The following is a 22,026-nucleotide window of genomic DNA, read 5'->3' as shown; positions in this document are numbered from 1 at the left end:
TATATATATATATATATATATATATAATATATATATAATATATATTTATATATAATATGCATATATACATAATATATATATATATATATATATAATATATATATATATATATATATATATATAAAATATATATATATATATATAAGATATATATATATATATATATATATATATAATATATATATATATATATATATATATATATAATATATATATAATATATACATATAATATATATATATATATATATATATAATATATATATATATATATATTATATATATATATATAATATATATATATATATATATATATATATATATAATATACATATATAATATATATATGTATATATATATATATATATATATATATATATATATATATATATAACATATATACAGTATATATATATATATATATATATATATATATATATATATACACATAGATAATATATATATATATATATATAATATATATATGTGTGTGTGAGTTCATACATACATAAGAATTATTATATTTCAACCTATAGTTTTATATATTTATTTATGTTACAAGTACCAGTACCTATTTTTGTTACTTAAAAGATATGTGACAAATATCATTGCGACTTTGTCACTGGAATTATACCAGACTTCAATTAATGAACCAATCAACCTTACTTTGAGAAATCCATTGACATTGTCTACATGCCAAGCTGATATACTCGTATCAAAGTATTCATTAGCTTTGCTTTTCCAAAATAATGTTATCACCAATTGCTGGAAACCATAGATTTATGAGGGATGAAAAAACAAAACAAGAAATGGACACTTATATATTTTACTCATCATCACTCTCAAGGAAAAAAATTGTTTTCTATTTCTACTAATGTTTTTATTTTATCATTTTATTTTATTTTTTAGTCGCAAATCTAAAATTTGTAGGAGTTCGAGTAGAATATCTCACAGTGCGATTCTACACCCGTTTTAAACCTCTTCTATTATGTTTGATAATTTGTGTTAACCATCTAATCATTATCTACCACCATAAAACATTTTATTGCTCTTCCGGCTCATTTTATATGTGCAGTACACGGTCTTTCCTAACAGGGATTTACTCGGTAGCCTAATAACAATGGGAATGAAGGAAAGAAGGCAAGAAGGAAGGGGGGGGAGTACTAGGATAGCCATGGGTGTAAACACCGAAGGAGGGTTGGGGGAACCTCTGCGTCACAGTTAGGTGATTAAGTAACACTTCTTCGAAATGCTCTGAAGGAAGGGAAGAAGTTCCTCTTTTTTCTAAGAGTAAACGGGTTAATTAAGCACATCTGTCAATTCATTGTACCACCAAAAATTAGGCCAATGTTTGAAACATTCATTGCTGTAGTTTCATGGAAATTCATAAGCCGGTTTGTTAGATATTTGGGAAAAACACTATTACATGGCCTCTGGAAACGATAGTAGGTTCCTCTACTTCAGACAAGATACCCAAAGGTACAGCTGGAAAGGAGAAATATCCTCTTCCTCCTCAGAATAAACTTCATCCGGAAGTCTATGTCTCTACTTGGTTGAGATCCATTAAGAAGTCGCGATGGAAAAGCTTGATAACTAGCATCAACCTGTCGATGAAGACCAGGTAGAGGTTGAAGGACGACGTCACGTCGTGACTGCGGTGTCTTAAGTTCGACGTCACATCGTGACTGCGGTGTCTGATGTTCAACGTCACGTTATGACTGCAGTGACTGCAGCTCGACGTCACGGTTGGACTATAAGGACTAACGTTCGACGTCACGTCGAGATTTACGATCAGTATCTCCCTTGACAGCAAGGTTAATACTAGGGCTTCCGTCAGCGTGACTTAAAGCCTCACGCTTAGATTATTGATGAACTGAGTCACGCTTAGCGGAACCGTGACGCTCCGCAAGTAAGGGTTCCTGTCGAACAGGAGCAGGACCGTAGGACTGCATTAAGGTGGACAGCTTAGACTGCATGTCCAGCAAAACACTAAAGTTAGGATCTTGAACACAGGATCAGACCGTGACATCGGGAACGTCAGCACTCAAGTCACGTCTGGAACGACCAGATAAAACAACGGCACCGTGACTCTTGGCAGGGGCCTCCGGAGCCACAAAATCTGACGTTAAAAAAGAACGTTTAGCAGGCGAACCTTCCTCTGATGAAGGTATACGTTCCGGGCTGCTCCAGTGACTGCAGCCAGGACGTTGACTTTGTTCTGAAGGAACCAATTTCCTCTTAAGAGGTCGTGAAACCTGACATCAGGATTTCTTACTAATATGAACGTCATCGGAGGACAAGGAGAACTTAGTCTCGTGTCTCTTATAATAAGGACGATCGTGAGGAGCAACGTCTGCAACTCGTGAGGGAACGTCTGTTCGTGGTTTAATACCTATCGCTCCCTTTGGTCTTGTGACATTCCTTCTTCAAGGGGTTGGGGAGCTTGAAAGAGGTCTCGGACTGGGTGAGCGGCAAGTACGAACAGACGAACCCTCCACAACACTGAACATGTTTTTCGCACTTTTTTCACTGACACTCGCATCTTTTAATAATTTCACAACGGACATGAATAAAGCTGATTTCTATCTGTAGCAAGCAATTCTCCCTTAAGCCAAAAGGTTGGAATTGCGAAACATGTCCTTGAGTGTAAGCTCATTATTACATACAGGGTAATTGTATCACATGTAAAAATTAATACACCTATATATATATAAATAAAAGTGAAATATATAAGGTAAAAGTTAAAAAGGATCAGTGACTTGGGACGAGACTAAAAAACTAGATCGCTAAGGACTACGTTTTCTCTCTTTCTCTCCCTGTACAGTGACTTGGGACGAGAACAACAAACTAGAATGCGAAGGACTACGTTTTATCTCTCTCTCTCTCTATCTCTCCCTGTACAGTGACTTGGGATGAGAATAAAACACTAGATCGTGAAGAACTACGTTTTCTCTCCCCCCTCCCTATACAGTGACTTGGGACGAGAATAAATATCTGAATCGAGAAGAACAACGTTTCTCACTCTCTATCTCCCTGTATAGTGACTTGAGACGAAAAAAAAGATTTGGATCGTTCTCTCTCTCTCTTTCTCTTGTTACGAGAGTATGGCTCACTCACTCTTCGTCAATAAAAGGTTATATGACTAAAGAAAAAATACTAAAAGGACTAAGAAATTGCAAAATAACATGTTCCTTTTATTTAGTATTTAAAAATAGTTCAGTTTCTAAGAAGAATGAACTAAACGTCAAACTCTTATGCAAAGTGAAATCGTGATTCTCTCTCTATCGTAACAATAGAGTGCAAACTGCGTTGCATAAATAAACTTAACGCTAGTTTATCTTTGAAAACGGATCGAAGACTATTCAAAGAAAAATCTTTTTAAAAAGACAAAAATTCACTTAAAATATTTTCTAAAAATATTCATCCCATCGATCAATAAAATACAAAATTTCTCTCGGTATTTAGTACAAATGGAGTGAGGATTGATGAGGCCGAAGTAAGGCGGGTGAGATATAAAAATATAGAGGTAAATCTATAAATATCAACAAGAATTTATAAAGTGATAAAATAAATATCGTATTTTCCGTGTGATAAGACGCACCCTTTTTCACGAAAAATGCCCCCCAAAATCACCCAGCATCTTAACACTAATAAAAATTTGTCTAGGGGAGTTTGACACACCTCAAACAGCACACTATTGACATACAAGCACTCAAACTCACGAGAGATAGAATATAAACCTACAATTATCATTCACATAAATTCATTCATTTTTATATTGCACTTCATTTAACGAAGTACAGTAGCAAATTATTTGTTTATTTTGGTAATCAGCTGATGACTCGCTAACCCCTTCCACAAGTAAACATGTGTACCAACCGTGTGTCACACGATCGTACATAAATTATTTTGTATATATTATGTGTGTATCTGTGCTCTTCCCTCGCACTAAAAAGAACCTGAATGATCATGTCTCCGGTTTTCCTCTGTAACATTGTCTGTCTCTCGAACATGTTATGTCTTGTTGCCTTGAGGTTTTGTATATAAGGGAGAGTGTTCCTTAATAAAGTACTCAGTTGATTGCTTCCTGCCTTTGAGTCACAACCTTCTCCCTCCTTCGTCACATTGGTGACCCCGGAGTGACTCGCTCCTCCCGCCTCCCCCCCCTCCACCTCTCACCGTTACTATAACGCCGTTAACGCATACCTTCTGCAGCAGTACTCGCCGTCGCCAGCCGCCCGTATAGCAACGCCTTTTCAGCTCTCTCAACAACCGTTGGGGGACCAAAGGGCTTCGCTCACCCTCGGGAAAATGACCAGTATTACTCGCCTGCAACCTGCCGCACACGGCTCTCCTCGTGAGGTGAACCTAGTTCGTGCCCTTATGGACAGCCACTTCATGACCTTCAAAACCTCCATCAACGCCTCCACTCGTGACGAAGAGGACACCTATTCAACTTCAACCGAAGCTGACAGGAATGCCGTAGGACACACACGCCTATGAATGCCGTAGGACACACTCGCCTACCCCGTGACGAGCCGGAGCGGCAACAAAGCCACCCATCATCCACCACTCACTCGCGCCCCAACCAACGACTTCTACAGCCACTCACTGCCGCTAATCGGCGCAGTTTTTACTACTACCTCTCCAGATTCAGGGAACCTATTTAACATGTCCAGTATGTCATTTTTTGAGGGGGCGCCATGTACCAACCGTGTGTCACACGATCGTACATAAATTATTTTGTATATATTATGCTTGTATCTGTGCTCTTCCCTCGCACTAAAAAGAACCTGAATGATCATGTCTCCGGTTTTCCTCTGTAACATTGTCTGTCTCTCGAACATGTTATGTCCTGTTGCCTTGAGGTTTTGTATATAAAGGAGAGTGTTCCTTAATAAAGTACTCAGTTGATTGCTTCCTGCCTTTGAGTCACAACCTTCTCCCTCCTTCGTCACACATGCCAACTAGCGGTCTCGTAGCAGACGACACTATGACATATTAGTTGTTTATTCAGTATACAGTACAGTATATCTATTTTCTCATATTTTGTTGATATTTTGTAATAAAGCAATATATTGATAATGACTTTGTTGCCTGAGTTCTGAAATAATATAAACAGACCGTAGCTGAATACGTCCTAGGAAAAAAACTTGTTAGTTGAGTGCAGTATTACCAAGTTAGCAAAAAAGTAACTAGACCCAGAATCACATAAACAATAGCGAAGTATTCCACCTAAAAGAATTTATAGATTTCTATAATCAATAACGACATTTTGTGTGAAAATTTATAGGGTATATGAAGAATTTTGCAACTATTACTAGAATTTTACATCTTTACCAAAATTTTATAAAGAACCTTTGGCAACACTGCTTTCATTATGTAAACAACACTAGAAACGCCAAGCACTATGAGTAAACGTGTAGTTTTGGTGGAAACTACGACTGGTTTAGTTGTTTCTTATAAGAATATCTAATAGAATTGGGATAATCGGCATATAGCTAATAAATATTAACTTGAACATTTCATAATAAACCAAAAATAAGAAAAGTTACTGTGTTAGACAATAATCACGCTAGAGTCGCTGACCATGGATTTCTACTAAGAAGTTTTTAAAATCCTCATTTTTTTAAAAAACTGCCTTGCTAATTTAAGGGTGCGTCTTACCACTTGCAGCGTCTTATCACACGGGAAATACGGTACTAAAAACTTAAAGCCTTTCACACACTTCCCATACACTGGGGGAAGGGTCGGCCATATTCTCTCTCTCCATCGTGAAAAATCCAGAGAGAGATAAAAAAAAAAGCAGGGGTAAAATTTTTCTCTCTTCAAAAAGAGTTTCTCTTGAAGATCTTTTTTGTTTGAGAAACAGTTGAAAGAATAACCAACCAGTCTAAAGCCAAAAACCAAAACAAGTACTTCACCAAATTGTAGAAAACTTGAGGTTAGCGCGAGCAAAGAATCGATGTTTACACTCAACTCGGCAGAGAAGAACTGGAGAACTTTGGAATAGTGATGGTATCCTGCCGAGTGGTGGCGCTAGTGTACGCCCAGCAACCCAAACCCTCGATCGCCAGCGAGTTTTGAATCGGCTGCCGGACCGTCGGAGACGTTAGCTATATATATATCCACCGGCTAAGATAAATAATTAAAAACACTAGTTTATTTGCACTCTTATCCATATACTGTATAATAAAAGAGAAAGAAAAAATCAAAACAGCCAAAATTAAAGAGGCAGTAAGAGCACGTATGTAATGCTTGCGACTGAAATTAAAAGTAATGCAGAGATGACTGCTGGGGAGGCAGGGCTTGCCCTCTATCTGCCTGTAAATACTAGTACCTTGTTAAAAGTTTAATGGCCATTTCCTGCTAAGCTAAAATCATACTCATATTAAAGGTATACAGTTTGTATTCTTGTTGGGACTAAGAATGATTTATACAGTACATATACTGTATCTGTTTTCTAGATTTTGTCTGGAAATGCCCAATTCAAATTTACTAAAGCTGACCACTTACTACAATGAATGCCGCAAGAGGTTGTTGTAAGCTAAACTCTCCCAGATACGGATTAGCTCTCATGTCCATCACCCGCATCTCCACCGCAATTTTGACCACATTTGCATCTCGTATCGGTGCCATGATTAATTATGTCTCCTGTATGAGGTGGTTCCTGAAAAAGATTATAATATCAATTAAAATCAGTAAATGTTCACCTCTAACTGCTTGCAGTTTTTAAACACTTTTGGAATAACTTACAACTGAATAATTACATACCGGTATGTAAAATTTTAAATTTTACAGTATTCTATGGCATCAAGGATTTGAGTTATAAAAAAAATAACAAATTTTCTAAGTAATATCACAAATTTTAAGTAATTTGTATTTTTCCTAACAGTACTTACCTCGAACTACTTTCTTAGGAGTATCTGGGATCTCCTCTCATCCGACCAGAATTTTGTGTACAGTAGTTTACCCTACTCCCGTTTTCTATGTGGGGCATCTCTGGCGGAGTGATACACACCCAGAGACGACCCGGGGTGAGAGAGCATGCTTGCTCAGGTCTCGCTCTCCAGTAAGTTTTGTCAGATAGGTTTCTATTAAGTCCTGTAAGGCACTCGGGGTAGAATGGGCGGGCTATAACCCGAAAGTAGTTCGAGGTAAGCACTGTTAGGAAAAATGACAAATTCGGAGATAATTTGTATTTTTCCTAACCATACAAATCTTAGCTATTTACATAGGGTTTACTTTCGGCGTAGCTGAAATGACGAGCCATTAGATTTTAACGAGGGTTAAACTACCCCCCTGCGCTAGTTAGAACGGGGGTAGGGGAGGGGTAGCTAGCTACCCCTCCCCCACACACACCGGTGAGCTGCCTCACTTCACTTAGAGGTAGGACTTGTCTTGGGGGACAGGGCTGGCGGGCAAATATATGTAAATAGCTAAGGTTTGTATGGTTAGGAAAAATACAAATTATCTCCGAATTTGTCATTTGTTCCGTAACTGAAATACAAACCACACTATTTACATAGGGTGACTTACCCTTAGGCAGGGTGGAAAGTCCCCAGCCTTACTGGCTTTGGCTTACCCGGGGACTCAGAATCCGAGTGAGTAGCACTCGAAAAAAAAAAAAGAGTCCCTGCACCTCTCAACTTTCTTGCTACGCAAGAAACGTGCGGCCTACATAAGTTGTGTGTGGAGAAATGAAGTGTGACTCGTCTTAGGAAGTTGACCTGAAGTCCTTTATATGGAATTCTAGGCTAGGACGTCTCAATACCACCTCGTCAGGGTATGGGGGACGCGACAGTATTATTCCTAATACTAGGAACACAAGGAAGCATGGTTTACCTGCAGAGGTTTGAGGTCAGCTATGCAGAGACCCAGGATGCTGCATTCCCCAAGAGAGGGGAGGATGAAGAAAGAAGTAAGGGCCAGACATACTTTTTCATTCACGCAGACTAAAACCGGGTAACAGTGCCCTCAACCTTCTGCTACTTGTCCATTGAGGAGCCTGAGGTTAGACCAGCTGTTGTGCAGCCACCACAGGGCAGATAGAAAAAGTATCGAGGCTCCTGTGGATCACGTCCTGCAGGTAGTGGGCTGTGAAGGTCGTTTGATGCTTCCAGACCCCAGCTTGTAGCACCTGCGTCACAGAGAAGTTTTTCTCGAAGGCCAGGGACATCGCCACGATGCCCCTGATATCATGTGCCCTAGGGCGACGTGACGGAGGAGGGTCTGGATTCAAGGCATGATGAATGGTCCGTCGAATCCAGGCTGAGATGGTATTCTTGGTGACCCTCCTCTTCGTCCTTCCCGTGCTCACAAACAGAGCTTGCACGCGGGGACCGACTGCAGTTGTTCTCTTCAGATAACGTCTCAGACTTCTTACTGGGCAAAGTAGCAGATGATCTGGGTCATCTGTTACAGTACGGAGACTCGTAACCCTGAAGGAGTCGAACCGTGGGTCCGGCACTCCAGGGTTCTGAGTCTTGGCAACAAACTCAGGGACGAACCTGAACGTTACCTTCCCCCATCCCCTTGAATGGGCGATGTCGTATGAGAAACCATGAAGTTCACTGACCCGCTTGGCCGAAGCCAGAGCGAGCAGGAATACCGTCTTCCAAGTCAGGTGTTGGTCAGAGGCCTGGCGTAATGGTTCGAACGGGTGTCTCTTCAGAGCCCTGAGGACCCGAACCACGTTCCATGGAGGAGGTCTCACTTCCGACTGAGGGCAGGTAAGCTCGTAGCTTCGTATGAGTAAGGAAAGTTCCAGCGAGAAGGAAATGTCTATTCCTTTCAGCCTGAAGGCTAGGCTTAAGGCTGAGCGATAGCCTTTCACCGCCGAGACCGAAAGGCGCATTTTCTCCCGCAAATACACGAGAAACTCCGCTATTGCTGGAATAGTGGCATCGAGGGGAGAGATACCCCTCCCACGACACCAATCACAAAAGACTCTCCACTTCGCCTGGTAGACCCCTGCGGATGACTTTCGCAGGTGTCGAGACATCCTTTCCGCAACTTGTTGTGAAAATCCTCTCTGCGAGGAGATGCTGGATAGCCTCCAGGCGTGAAGCCGAAGCGATGCTACGGCTTTGTGGAAGATGTTGCAATGTGGTTGTCTGAGTAGCTCGTGTCGTGGGGGAAGCTCTCTCGGGAGTTCCGTCAGGAGCTGCAGAAGGTCCGGGAACCTTTCTGCATGATGCCATAGCGAAGATATTAAGGTCATCGACAGGTTGACCGATAGTCTGGTCTTGTTGAGCACCCTTCTCATCAGACAGAACGGTGGGAAGGTGTAGACGTCGATGTTGTCCCACTGTTGTTGGAAGGCATCTTGCCAGAGTGCCTAGGGGTCCGGGACTGGGGAGCAGTACAGTGGCAGCTTGAAATTCAAGGCTGTCGCGAACAGGTCCACTGTCGGGGAACCCCACAAAGTCAGGACTTTGTTGGCTACTTGAGGATCCAAAGACCACTCAATACTCACTATCTGCGAAGCTCTGCTCAGACTGTCGGCGAGCACATTCATTTTGCCAGGAATGAAGCGAGCTGATAGACGTATCGAGTGGACTTCGGTCCATTTCAGTATCTCTACTGCAAGATGGGATAGCTGTCGTGAAAAGGTACCTCCCTGCTTGTTGATATAAGCCACTACGGTGGTGTTGTCGCTCATCACCACCACGGAGTGGCCCGCCAGGGTCTGTTGGAACTGTTGAAGGGCCAGATATACGGCCTTCATCTCTAGCAGGTTGATGTGGAGGTACTTTTCTGATTCTGACCATAGGCCTGAGGCCCTCTGGTTCAGAAAGTGGGCCCCCCACCCTTCTTTTGATGCGTCCGAAAACAGCACCAAATCCGGGGCAAGGACGAGAAGATCCACTCCCTTTCGAAGGTTGTCGTCGGTCAGCCACCACCGCAGGTCCGTCCGTTCCGCAGGTCCTATCGAGACCAGAGAGTCCGGGGAATCGATGCCTTGATCCCACCGGGACTTGAGCCGCCACTGCAGAGATCTCATCCTGAGGCGGCCGTTGGGAACTAGACGGACCAAGGAGGCTAGGTGAGCTAAGATTCGTAACCAAGATTGGGCTGGAGGGTCTTCTCGACTGAGGAAAGGCTCTGCAACCCTCCTCAGCCTTGCTATCCTCTCGTCTGATGGAAAGGCTTTGTGGAGATTGGTGTCTAATATCATGCCTAGATATACCAGTTGTTGTGTTGGGAGCAGAGAGGACTTCTCGAGATTTACCATGATCCCTAGATCTTGGCAAATTCCCAGAAGCCTGTCTCGGTGTCGAAGAAGGGTCGACTACGAGTCTGCCAGGATCAGCCAGTCGTCCAGATAACGGAGGAGACGGATGCCGTTCCTGTGCGCCCACGAAGATATCAGTGTGAACACTCTGGTGAACACCTGAGGTGCTGTGGAGAGACCGAAACACAGCACCTTGAACTGGTAGATCTTGTTGTCTAGGCTGAATCTTAGGTACTTCCTGGAAGATGGAAGGATTGGGATCTGGAAGTACGCGTCCTTCAGATCCAGTGTGCACATGAAGTCTTACGGTCTCACTGCAAGTCTGACCGTGTCTGCTGTCTCCATGCTGAACGAAGTTTGCTTGACAAACTTGTTCAGGGCTGAGAGGTCGATAACAGGTCTCCAGCCTCCAGACGCCTTCTTTACAAGAAAGTCGACTGAAGAAGCCTGGGGAGCCGTCTACGACCTCCTGGAGAGCATCCTTCTTGAGCATGGTCTCGACTTCTGCCCGAAGGGCTAGCCCCTTTGCCGATCCCATGGCATAGGAGCTCAACGACACTGGATTCGCTGTCAGGGGAGGTTGAGATGTTATGAACGGGACGCGATATCCTTGTCCGATCACAGAGACCGTCCAGGAATCGGCCCCGTGTTGCTGCCACCTGTGCATGCAACTTTGCAGGCATCCCCCTACAGGTGGACACGCAGGGGGATTGCCAATCCTAGCGTTTGCGGCCTCGGCCGCTCCTTCTAGGATTTCTGCCTCCCCTGGAGGACTTTCCACCCTTCTTGTCTTTGACAGGAAAGGGCTGCTGTTTAGACACCTTGGTCTTAGCTGCCGGAGCCTGCTTTGGTGTCTTGCGAGGCTGCTGTTGCTGTTGAGGAGCTGGAGGTTTGTAGGGCCGAGATGTAAGGGCCTTCTGGAGGAGCGAATCATGACTAGTCTTCCTCCACCTCTCAGCTGTCCGTTCTATATTCTTGGGCTCAAACAGGTTTCTTGCAAGGATGGAAGAATGTCTGAGCTTGCTGACATCCACAGCGGGGACCTTCGGGTGGAACCTCTCAGTCACCGCATCACGTCGCTTTAAAATCGAGTTAGCCCACAGGTTAGTGACCTGGTGAGCCAAAAACTCGATGGATCGCATGCCCGAGAGGAGGAAGGTCTCCAGGGCCTTCCTATTACTCTCCTTGGACAAGTCCTCAGAGCGCAATAGGATGCCCAGAGATCCTAGCCAGACATCCAGCCACGAAGTGGCCTGCATGGCACACTTAGCGACTTTCTCTTGGCTTAGGATCTCCGACGCTGAGAATGTCACCTGCCGGGCATTGAGTTTCTCTAGAGAGAGACCCCTGGTGAGCTCTTCCACAGAATGGTGGAGGGGAAGAGCTAAACAAGGCTCCTCCATGATCTCGAAGTACCTCCTCTGCTGAACGCGAGGAGGTGGGAGAAGCTTGTTCCCGGCAGAAGAACGGCTGGAGGAGGCGAGCTCGGAAAGCTGGCCCATGACCTTGTCCCTGGCACTCTTCACCCCCTGGGATCATGGCAGGGCTGCACTGGCCTTGGGGGGCTTATGAATACCATAAACTTGTGCGCCTCACCTCGCTGGATTCTCCTGAGGATGGGAAAGGTTCGTCCGCAGGAGAAGGAGACAACGCCTGCAAAGGGGAAGGGGCCTTCCCGACGGACCTCTTGGGAGCCAGCTTAACCCTGGGAGAAGTTACCGCGAAATCCACTCCTCTCACTCTCTTCAGCGGGGGCGAGGGAGCCTTTGGTTTTAGTCCCAGATCAGCGAGGGCTGGTTTCATAGCTTGCACGACCGCTTTCATCAGGGAACCAAACCAAGGCTGGTGGCTGACTGACGCAGTGTCAGCGATTCCCGCTGGAGGGAAGGGGATCGGCTGATCCTTAGGAGTGGATATTACTGGGCCTACCTGAAATGAAGAAAGGGAAGAAGAATGTTGCCTGGACCTCTCCGATGAATCTTCCTGCTCCTGGACGCGTGCTCGGCGCTTACGAGATGGCAATCTCGAGGACGATCTGGAAGCATGCGGCCCCGCCAACTCGCAAGGTTGGGCGCGCTGCGAAACCCGGCGGGAATTGTGTTGGGGGTCGTGCTGGCGCTCGCGCAATGGCAAAACCGCTGGGTCGCACGCGGGCGAGTTGGCGCGTGGGCGAGTGGATGCGCTGGCGAGGGGGTGCGCAGGCGAAGGTGTGCGTGGATACACAGGTGAGGGTGTGTGCGAGTGCCCGGGCTATCGCTGGCGATCAGGAGAGCGATGGCGTGTAGGCGATCGGTGGAGCGTAGACAAGTGTAAGCGCGTTGTCGAGCGATGGCGCGTTGGCGAGCAATGGCGCGTTGGCGAGCAATGGCGCGTTGGCGAACGATGAAGCGTGGGGTGAGTAGGCAACCGACTGCGCACAGGCGAGTTAGCGCGTGGGCGAGTCGGTGACCTGTGGCGATCAGAAGCGTGGGCGCTTTGGCGAGCGTTCGCGCACAGGCGAAGAATAGGAGAACGCTGGTGTGTAGGAGATAGCTGACGCGTAGGATGGCGCGCAGTAGCGCGGAGAGAAGTTGCCAACTGGGGCGCAGGGCCAGGGGGCGCTGATGTGCTTGAGGGTGAACGCTCGTGGGCGGGCTCAGGAGTCGACTCGTGGGCGCGCGGGCGCGCATGCACTTTAGAAGTGCGCACAGGAGAAAACGCACGGTGGTGCGCAGGCGGCGGTCGACGTGCAGGGGAACGCTGGTGAGGCAAAGGATCAATGTCCTTGCCTGCGCCCAGATCCGAAGGTCGTGGGCGCGTGGGCGAACGTTGGCGAGCATCAGGAACTGGGCGTGCAGTAGTGCGCTGACAAGCAGGAGGTTGACGGCGCTCAGGAGACTGTTGACGCGCAGTGCGAGCAGTAAGGACAAAAGAGCGCTTGCGCGCAGGCGAGCGCTGACGAGCAGGTGAACACTGGCGAGCAGGAGAGCGCTGGAGATCAGGAGAGCGCTGACGAGCAGGAGAGCGCTGGCGATCAGGAGAGCGCTGGCGATCAGGAGAGCGCTGGCAATCAGGAGCGCGCTGGCAATCAGGAGCGCGCTGGCGAGAAGAGTCTGTTGACTCATCCGCAGGAGAGCGCTGGCAAGCAGGTGAACGCTGGCGAGCAGGAGAGCGCTGGCGATCAGGAGAGCGCTGGCGAGAAGAGTCAGGTGACTCTTCAGCAGGAGAGCGCTGGCGAGCAGGAGAGCGCTGGCGAGCAGGAGAGCGCTGGCGAGCAGGAGGGCGCTGGCGATCAGGAAGAGCGGTGGAGCTTGCGCGCTAATGAAGGGCGCACAGGTGAAACCTGGCGCAGAAGGGACTTACCCACATTGTGGGATAAGCCCTTATGCCCCGAAGGGACCATTGCTTGAATTAACAAGGATCTGGCAGGCGCAGGAGATCGCCAACAATCTGCGGAGAAGTCCAGTGATGTCACTGCCACGGTCTGCTCCCGACGAGAAGAATCCTTTGCAGGGGACGATGAAGGTGAAGACCCGAAGAGAAGGCGCCTCTTAACTCCCTTATAAGGAGAAGACAGGCCTCGGCGGCGAAGAGGAGGGCGAGCCTTATGGCGAAGACGACCTCGAGGCAGGGTATCACCGCCGTCGGTCCTCCGAAGAGGAATCTCTGTTAGTGCACTCCCCCGAGGGGGAGGAACACCCGCAGGAGAGACCGTTGGACCCAGCTTCCCCCTCGAAGGATGTTTGGAGGGGGAACCTGAGCCTTCAGCAACATCCGCAACAGCAGCAGCCGGGGTTTGACCCGACCCTTCGGACGCCTCTGCCACAACAACGTCGACAATAGCCAGAGGGTCTACCTCTGGTATTACCGGTGACTGTTGGACAGCTGCCCCCAACTGGATCAGATCAAACAGGGCTTCCTTGGAGGGCGAGCCCTTAAGCCCCAAGGAAGCCCAAAGCTGGAAAAGGTCATTGTTAGATACAGTTTGGTCATCAAAATCAACAATATCCTCCCCCGGAGGAGGAGGGGGAGCTGCGTCGCTATGGGAGGCAACACCCTCTCCCGAACCCCGAGATTGGGAAACAAAAGAAGGACCTACGCTACCACTCGGCGGCCTCTCGGGAGAGACCGAACGAGTGGGAGCTTCGGAGGAGATTCGGGCAACGGAAGAAGAGTCCTTGGAGCCTTCCTTCCCCAAGGCAGTCCCTGAGGGAGAACGGTCTCTCTTAGAACTCTTCTTACGCCGCCGGGCAAACCTTTCCCACTGGGAGGTAGGCCACTCCCTACACTCCATACAAACATTATCACTTTCACACCGTTGACCTCGACACTGCGGGCAAAGGGTGTGAGGGTCTGTATTGACCGCCGACATGAATGTTCCACAGGGGCGGTCGGGGAGTCCAGGGCACTTCCGCATAATGAGAAGAAAGGTAGAGGCCAACTTCAAACACACAACTGAAAGAAAAAGAAAAACAGATTAAGGCTGTCAAAAATGCGAGGACGAGACAGACACGTCTGTACATCGTCCGAGCCAAAAGTGAAGTGAGGCAGCTCACCAGTGTGTGGGAGGGGGAGGGGTAGCTAGCTACCCCTCCCCTAACCCCGTGCTAACTAGCGCAGGGGTAGTTTAACCCTCGTTAAAATCTAATGGCTCGTCATTTCAGCTACGCTGAAAGTAAACCCTATGTAAATAGCGTGGTTTGTATTTCGGTTACGGAACAAACTACTTTTTCTTATAGAAAAAAATTACGCTCTCTTCGAAAATGACACTCGTTCCCGTCGCAAATGAATAGTTTCAGAAATATATATATCTACATCCTACGATAATGGGGGACCCCCAGTGGGAACTCAGGGTTTTGGGTGGGGAAACGATATATAAACGTAAAACAAGCCTTTTCTTCTCTATACATTACCTTCTTGGATGTATAATAAACGGAGGAAAAGACAAAACAGTATAACTGGATAAACTTTGGAGGCGCCGTTGCAAAGGCTATGTCTCATGAAAAAATACGGTATGCAGAGCTGCTAACGTGTGATGTAGATCAAATGTTAGCGAATCATGCTAACATTAGCACTGCTTTCCATTTAATTTTTCTCATTCTACTTGCCGGTTGTAGTCGCTCCCGTTCGTTAGTGTGTACATAGCAGGTTTTGACCTTCTGCGCAAAAACCCCGCCTCCCTGCGCAGAAATTCTTCCTTCACCAATAGAATTTCTTCTTCTCTAATCGTGGAATGTAACTATTCGTCTCTCCACCAGCTCTGTTCAAGTCTATTACCTGATCAGTTATGTAATACCCTCATATACATATTACATTTGACCCCAGTATTACTCGATTTATTATCCGATACCTTATAAAATCCCCTCATTTTATATACCCATCATATATTATTTATCATACACTGCATTCTATCTTTCTATTTTACTTTTATACATTTTGTTATTACCTTGTCACTCCCAGATTTCACATAAATACTTGCTCTGGACAAGTTTCCCATTCTGGTTCATTCACGTTTACTCTCTAGACTCCGTTGCTTTTCTGTTATCCAATCACGAACCTATACCTATGTAAAGTTTGCACAGGGGAGTTAATATTGCCCTACCCCCACCTTCCAACAAACCCTTTTCCGTGGAAACTTTTGCCCAAGTCAGGTCTTTGTTAGTTCAAGTGACGTCTTTTTGCGTATTCTACGATCGAAGTTTTAGAAAATATGTTATTTTTATTAATAAAATAAATTTTTGAATATACTTACCCGATAATCATGTAGCTGTTAACTCCGTTGCCCGACAGAATTCTATGGAGGGATACGCCAGCTATCACAATACTAGAAGGGGGTGTACTTACCAGCGCCACCTGTGGCCAGGTACTCAATCATTTGTTGTTGACACCTCCTCAATTATTCCTCGGTCCACTGGTTCTCTCTGGGGAGGAAAGGGAGGGTCGATTAAATCATGATTATCGGGTAAGTATATTCAAAAATTTATTTTATTAATAAAAATAACATTTTTCAATATTAAACTTACCCGATAATCATGTAGCTGATTCACACCCAGGGAGGTGGGTGAAAACCAGTGTACATGATTAAAGGATAGCTAAGTATCCCAAATTTCATATAACAGTTATCTCAAATAACAATGAAATAATAAGTACCTGGTAAGGAAGTCGAATAGAACCGTTACTCTGCCTTTTATTTAAAGTTCGTCTTCCTTACTGAGCGCAGCGTTCCTCTTGGAGGCTGAATCAACCCAAAGGTGCCAAAGTACAAGGGGTTGCAACCCTACTAAAGGACCTCTACCAAACCTTTAACCCAGGCGCTTCTCAAGAATGAATAGACCACCCGCCAAATCCAAGGATGCGGAAGGCTTCTTAGCCTACCGTAACAACCATAAAAACAACAATAAAAGTATTCAAGAGAAAGGTTAAAAAGGTTATGGGATTAAGGGAATGTAGTGGCTGAGCCCTCACCTACTACTGCACTCGCTGCTACGAATGGTCCCAGGGTGTAGCAGTTCTCGTAAAGAGACTGGACATCTTTCAGATAAAATGATGCAAACACTGACTTGCTCCTCCAATAGGTTGCATCCATAATGCTCTGCAGAGAACGGTTTTTATTAAAGGCCAACGAAGTAGCTACAGCTCTTACTTCGTGGGTCCTTACCTTCAGCAATGCAAGGTCTTCCTCCTTTAAGTGAGAATGTGCTTCTCTGATCAGAAGCCTTATATAGTACGAAAGCCCATTCTTGGACATGGGTCTCGAGGGTTTCTTGATGGCACACCATAAGGCTTCTGACTGTCCTCGAATAGGTTTAGACCTCTTCAGATAATATTTGAGAGCTCTGACAGGGCAAAGAACTCTCTCTAGTTCGTTACCTACCATGTTGGAGAGGCTAGGTATTTCGAACGATCTAGGCCAAGGACGTGAAGGAAGCTCGTTCTTTGCTAGGAATCCAAGCTGAAAAGAACATGTAGCTGATTCGGTTGTGAAACCAATGTTCTTGCTGAAGGCATGAACCTCACTGACTCTCTTAGCTGTTGCAAGGCAAACGAGAAAAGCAGTCTTGAGGGTAAGATCCTTGAAGGAAGCTGACTGGAGAGGTTCGAACCTAGATGTCATAAGGAACCTTAAGACTACGTCTAGATTCCAGCCTGGAGTGGAAAGACGACGTTCTTTAGACGTCTCAAAAGACTTGAGAATGTCTTGAAGGTCCTTGTTGGAAGACAGGTCCAAACCCCTGTGGCGGAGGACTGAGGCCAACATGCTCCTATACCCTTTAATCGTAGGTGTTGAAAGGGATCTCTCATTCCTAAGATGAAGAAGGAAGTCAGCTATTTGGGTCACAGAGGTATTGGTAGAGGATATTGAATTGGCTCTACACCAGCTTCGGAAGACCTCCCACTTAGACTGGTAGACTCTACGAGTGGAAATTCTTCTAGCTCTGGCAATCGCACTGGCTGCCTCCTTCGAAAAGCCTCTAGCTCTAGCGAATCTTTCGACAGTCTGAAGGCAGTCAGTCGAAGAGCGTGGAGGTTTGGGTGCAACCTGTCTACGTGTGGTTGACGTAGAAGGTCCACTCTTAGAGGTAGAGTCCTGGGGAAGTCGACTAGCCATTGAAGTACCTCTGTGTACCATTCTCTTGCAGGCCAAAGGGGAGCAACCAGCGTCAGCCGTGTCCCTTCGTGCGAGACGAATTTCTGCAGAACTTTGTTTATAATCTTGAACGGAGGGAATGCGTACAGGTCGAGATGGGACCAGTTCAGAAGAAAAGCATCCACATGAACCGCTGCAGGGTCTGGAACAGGGGAACAATAAAGCGGAAGTCTCTTGGTGATGGAGGTGGCAAACAGATCTATGGTAGGTTGACCCCACAAGGTCCAAAGTCTGTTGCACACACTCTTGTGGAGGGTCCATTCCGTGGGAATGACCTGATTCCTTCTGCTGAGGCGATCCGCTGAAACATTCATATCGCCCTGGATGAACCTCGTGACCAGTGTGAGGTTTAGACCTCTTGACCAAATGAGGAGGTCCCTTGCGATCTCGTAAAGGCTCCTCGAATGGGTCCCTCCTTGCTTGGAGATGTAAGCCAAGGCTGTGGTGTTGTCTGAATTCACCTCCACCACTTTGCCTAGCAGGAGGGACTTGAAGTTCAACAGGGCAAGATGAACTGCTAACAGTTCCTTGCAGTTGATGTGGAGTAATCCTTGTTCCTTGTTCCATACTCCTGAGCATTCCCGTCCGTCCAAGGTCGCACCCCAGCCCGAGTCCGATGCATCCGAGAAGAGATGAAGATGGGGGGTCTGGATGGCCAATGATAGACCCTCCTTGAGAAGGAGATTGTGCTTCCACCACCGGAGAGTGGTCTTCATCTCTTGGTTGATAGGGATAGAGACTGCTTCTAGAGTCGAGCCCTTGTCCCAATGAGCTGCAAGATGGAATTGAAGAGGGCGGAGGTGGAGTCTCCCTAGCTCGACAAACAGGGCCAGAGATGAGAGGGTCCCTGTGAGACTCATCCACTGTCTCACTGAGCAATTGCTCCTCTTCAGCATGCTCATGATGCACTCTAGGGCTTGGTTTATCCTGGGGGCCGATGGAAAAGCCCGAAAATCCCGACTCTGAATCTCCATTCCCAGGTACACAATGGATTGGGAGGGAATGAGTTGAGATTTCTCTATATTGACTAATAGACCTAGGTCTCTGATTAGATCTAAAGTCCAAGAGAGGTTCTCCAGACAACGACGACTCGTGGAGGCTCTCAACAGCCAGTCGTCTAGGTAGAGGGAGGCTCTGATGTTCGATAAGTGCAGGAATTTCGCTACATTCCTCATCAGATGAGTAAAGACCATAGGAGCTGTGCTTAGGCCAAAACACAGGGCTTGGAACTGATAGACAACCTTTCCGAAAACGAATCTCAGGAAAGGTTGGGAGTCTGGATGAATGGGAACGTGAAAGTATGCATCTTTCAAGTCCAACGAGACCATCCAGTCCTCCTGTCTGACCGCTGCTAAGACCGACTTGGTTGTCTCCATTGTGAACGTCTGCTTGGTGACATACTCGTTGAGAGAGCTGACGTCCAGCACCGGTCTCCAACCTCCTGTCTTTTTGGCTACAAGAAAGAGACGGTTGTAGAAGCCCGGGGATTGATGGTCCCGGACTATAACCACTGCCTTCTTCTGCACAAGTAGCGACACCTCCTGTTGCAATGCTAGCCTCTTGTCCTCTTCTTTGTAGTTGGGAGAGAGGTTGATGGGCGATGTGGTCAGAGGCGGTTTGAGGCAGAATGGAATCCTGTAACCGTACCTCAGCCAACTGACAGACTGTGCGTCTGCACCTCTCTTCTCCCAGGCTTGCCAGAAGATCTTGAGTCTGGCTCCTACTGTTGTCTGGAGAATCTGAGAGTCAGTGCTTTCCCTTAGATGTCCTGGGTCCTTTCCTAGACTTGCCCCTGTGAGAGTCTGGACGGGAGCTTCCTCGGCTGGGGGCTCTACCACGAAAGGGCGGTATGAACCTAGTGGCCGGGGTATCAGCCACTGGGGAGCGATAAGTCTTGGGGACAGAGGTGGTAACCTTAGACTTACGAGCCGATGAGGCTACAAGATCGTGCGTGTCCTTCTGTATCAGGGCAGCCGACAAGTCCTTAACTAGCTCCTCGGGAAAGAGGAACTTTGAGAGTGGAGCAAAAAGGAGCTGTGACCGCTGGCACGGTGTAATGCTGGCTGAGAGGAAGGTACACAGTTGTTCCCTTTTCTTCAACACCCCTGATACAAATAACGACGCTAGCTCACCCGATCCATCCCTGATAGCCTTATCCATGCAGGACATAATTAGCATGGCAGAGTCTTTGTCCGCAGGAGATGTTTTCTTGCTGAGGGCTCCCAGGCACCAGTCGAGAAAGTTGAACATTTCGAAAGCTCTGAACAACCCTTTCAGAAGATGATCCAGGTCTGAGAAGGTCCAACAAACCTTCGAGCGTCTCATCGCAGTCCTCCTAGGCGAGTCCACCAGACTTGAGAAGTCAGCCTGGGCAGAGGCAGGTACTCCCAAGCCTGGTGCTTCCCCTGTGGCATACCAAACGCAACCTTTCGAAGCGAGCTTCGTTGGAGGGAACATGAAGGAAGTCTTGCCCAGGTGTTGTTTAGACTGAAGCCACTCCCCTAAGATCCTTAAAGCCCTCTTGGAGGATCTAGCTAGGACAAGCTTAGTATAGTTCGACTTAGCTTGTTGTACGCCTAGCGAAAACTCAGATGGAGGAGAGCGGGGAACAGCAGAGACGAAGTGGTCAGGGTAAAGCTCCCTGAGTAGAGCCAAGACCTTTCGAAAATCAACAGACAATGGAGAAAGCTTAGACTCCTCCACGTCTGATGAGGGATCAAGGTGTGCCTCCTCATCATCCGACACTTCATCAGCAGAGGGTAGCGAAGCAATAGGACCAGAATGCTGAACCGCAGAGTCAGAACGGGTAGGAACAATAACAGAGGTTTCCTCATCTTGAGGGAAAACCTGAGGCTCAGACTGCATAGGCTGAACAACAGACGGAGCAGAAGGCAGGCGCATGGGTGAAGGAGGTTGACTCCTAGCAAGAGTTGAACCCAAGGATTGCACAAGCTGAGCGGAGGACGGAGGCGGAGTAGTCCGTTCCTGTTCCTGTGAGATGAGTGGAGCATGAGAAGGTTGAGGCTGCGCAGAACAAGGTAAAGTTCTCGCAAGCTGAGGCTCCTGAGGCGCAAGTCCATGGTGTAGAGGAGCTTGCCTAGATGAGGGTTGAGCTCGCTGCAGCGATGGTTGAGCAGACAGACTCACGGAGGGGAGAGGTTGTTGTACCCCAACCGAGAGTTGCACCACTGGTGGAGCAGCAAGGGGAGGAGGAGGAAGAGTGGAATAACTCTCCTGATCCCAAAGCAAGGGTTGCCTTAAAGAAGGCTGAGGCTGAACAACACTGTGAACAGCAAACTCCGAAAGTGGCTCAACATCGTACGCCTGGCAGATGGTGCTGCGACCAGGCGGAGCAGGTGCAGGCTGGGCGAGCACAGGCGGAGCAGGTGCAGGCTGGGCGAGCACAGGCGGAGCAGGTGCAGGCTGGGCGAGCACAGGCGGAGCGAGAACAGGTGGAGGGAGTGTAGGCGGAGGAGGAGGTGCAACACTCTCAGCCCGACACTCACGCATCAAGTCCGAAAGCTGAGCTTGCATGGACTGAAGCAGGGTCCACTTGGGGTCGGCAGAAACGATAACAGACTGAGGTAAAGTCACAGTCGGGGTCTGTATAGGCAGAACCTTACTCCTCTTGGGCGGAGTACAGTCGACCGATGACTGAGGCGAGTCGGAGCTGAGCCAATGACTACAACCTGGCTGAGCACTCGCTGACTGAACTCTACGTTTAAGCGGTCTCGAGACCTGAGACCAACGTTTCTTCCCTGCATGAAGATCAGCGGACGAGAAGACGGGCTCAATCGTCTGCAGGTGGGAGTGACGGTCTAAGGAAGACACGCCCGCAACCACCGAGGATAATTCTGTGCGCCTAACAAGGCCTGTCGAACCCTTAAGCCCTTCGACATTGCTTCTCCCCTGGGCATGGGAGCTTGCAAGAGGTCCCGGACTGGGAGGACGACTGGCTCGCACAGAAAAAACCTCACGCACCACACTGGCACCACTAGCACTTGGCACTGCACAGACACTAGCACTCGTCACAGCACTGGCACTATTTCCACCCACTGCACTCTTGACCTTCAGTTCTTTAACCTCGGCCATCAGAGACTTATGGTCACTTACCACTGATTCTACTTTATCTCCTAAAGCCTGAATAGCACGCAAAACAGTTG

The 22,026-nt window shown here is 47.2% G+C and overlaps 1 protein-coding gene across 3 annotated transcripts in view; it reads right to left on the bottom strand.

Annotated features, from left to right (window-relative positions):
• The window catches only part of Ced-12 (engulfment and cell motility Ced-12), a 185,219-nt gene that overhangs the window by 150,971 nt on the left and 12,222 nt on the right, over positions 1 to 22,026 (bottom strand). For all 3 annotated transcript variants that reach the window (XM_068383010.1, XM_068383016.1, XM_068383000.1), the window contains exon 2: positions 6,516 to 6,669. In XM_068383010.1, coding sequence (XP_068239111.1) covers positions 6,516 to 6,638 — 123 coding nt within the window. In that variant the 5' untranslated portion in view covers positions 6,639 to 6,669. The remainder of the gene's footprint in view (positions 1 to 6,515; positions 6,670 to 22,026) is intronic.

The sequence above is a fragment of the Palaemon carinicauda genome, chromosome 1 (assembly GCF_036898095.1).
Source record: "Palaemon carinicauda isolate YSFRI2023 chromosome 1, ASM3689809v2, whole genome shotgun sequence".
In the NCBI taxonomy this organism is placed as follows: Eukaryota; Metazoa; Arthropoda; class Malacostraca; order Decapoda; family Palaemonidae; genus Palaemon; species Palaemon carinicauda.
This window is presented reverse-complemented; position numbering and strand designations above follow the sequence as displayed.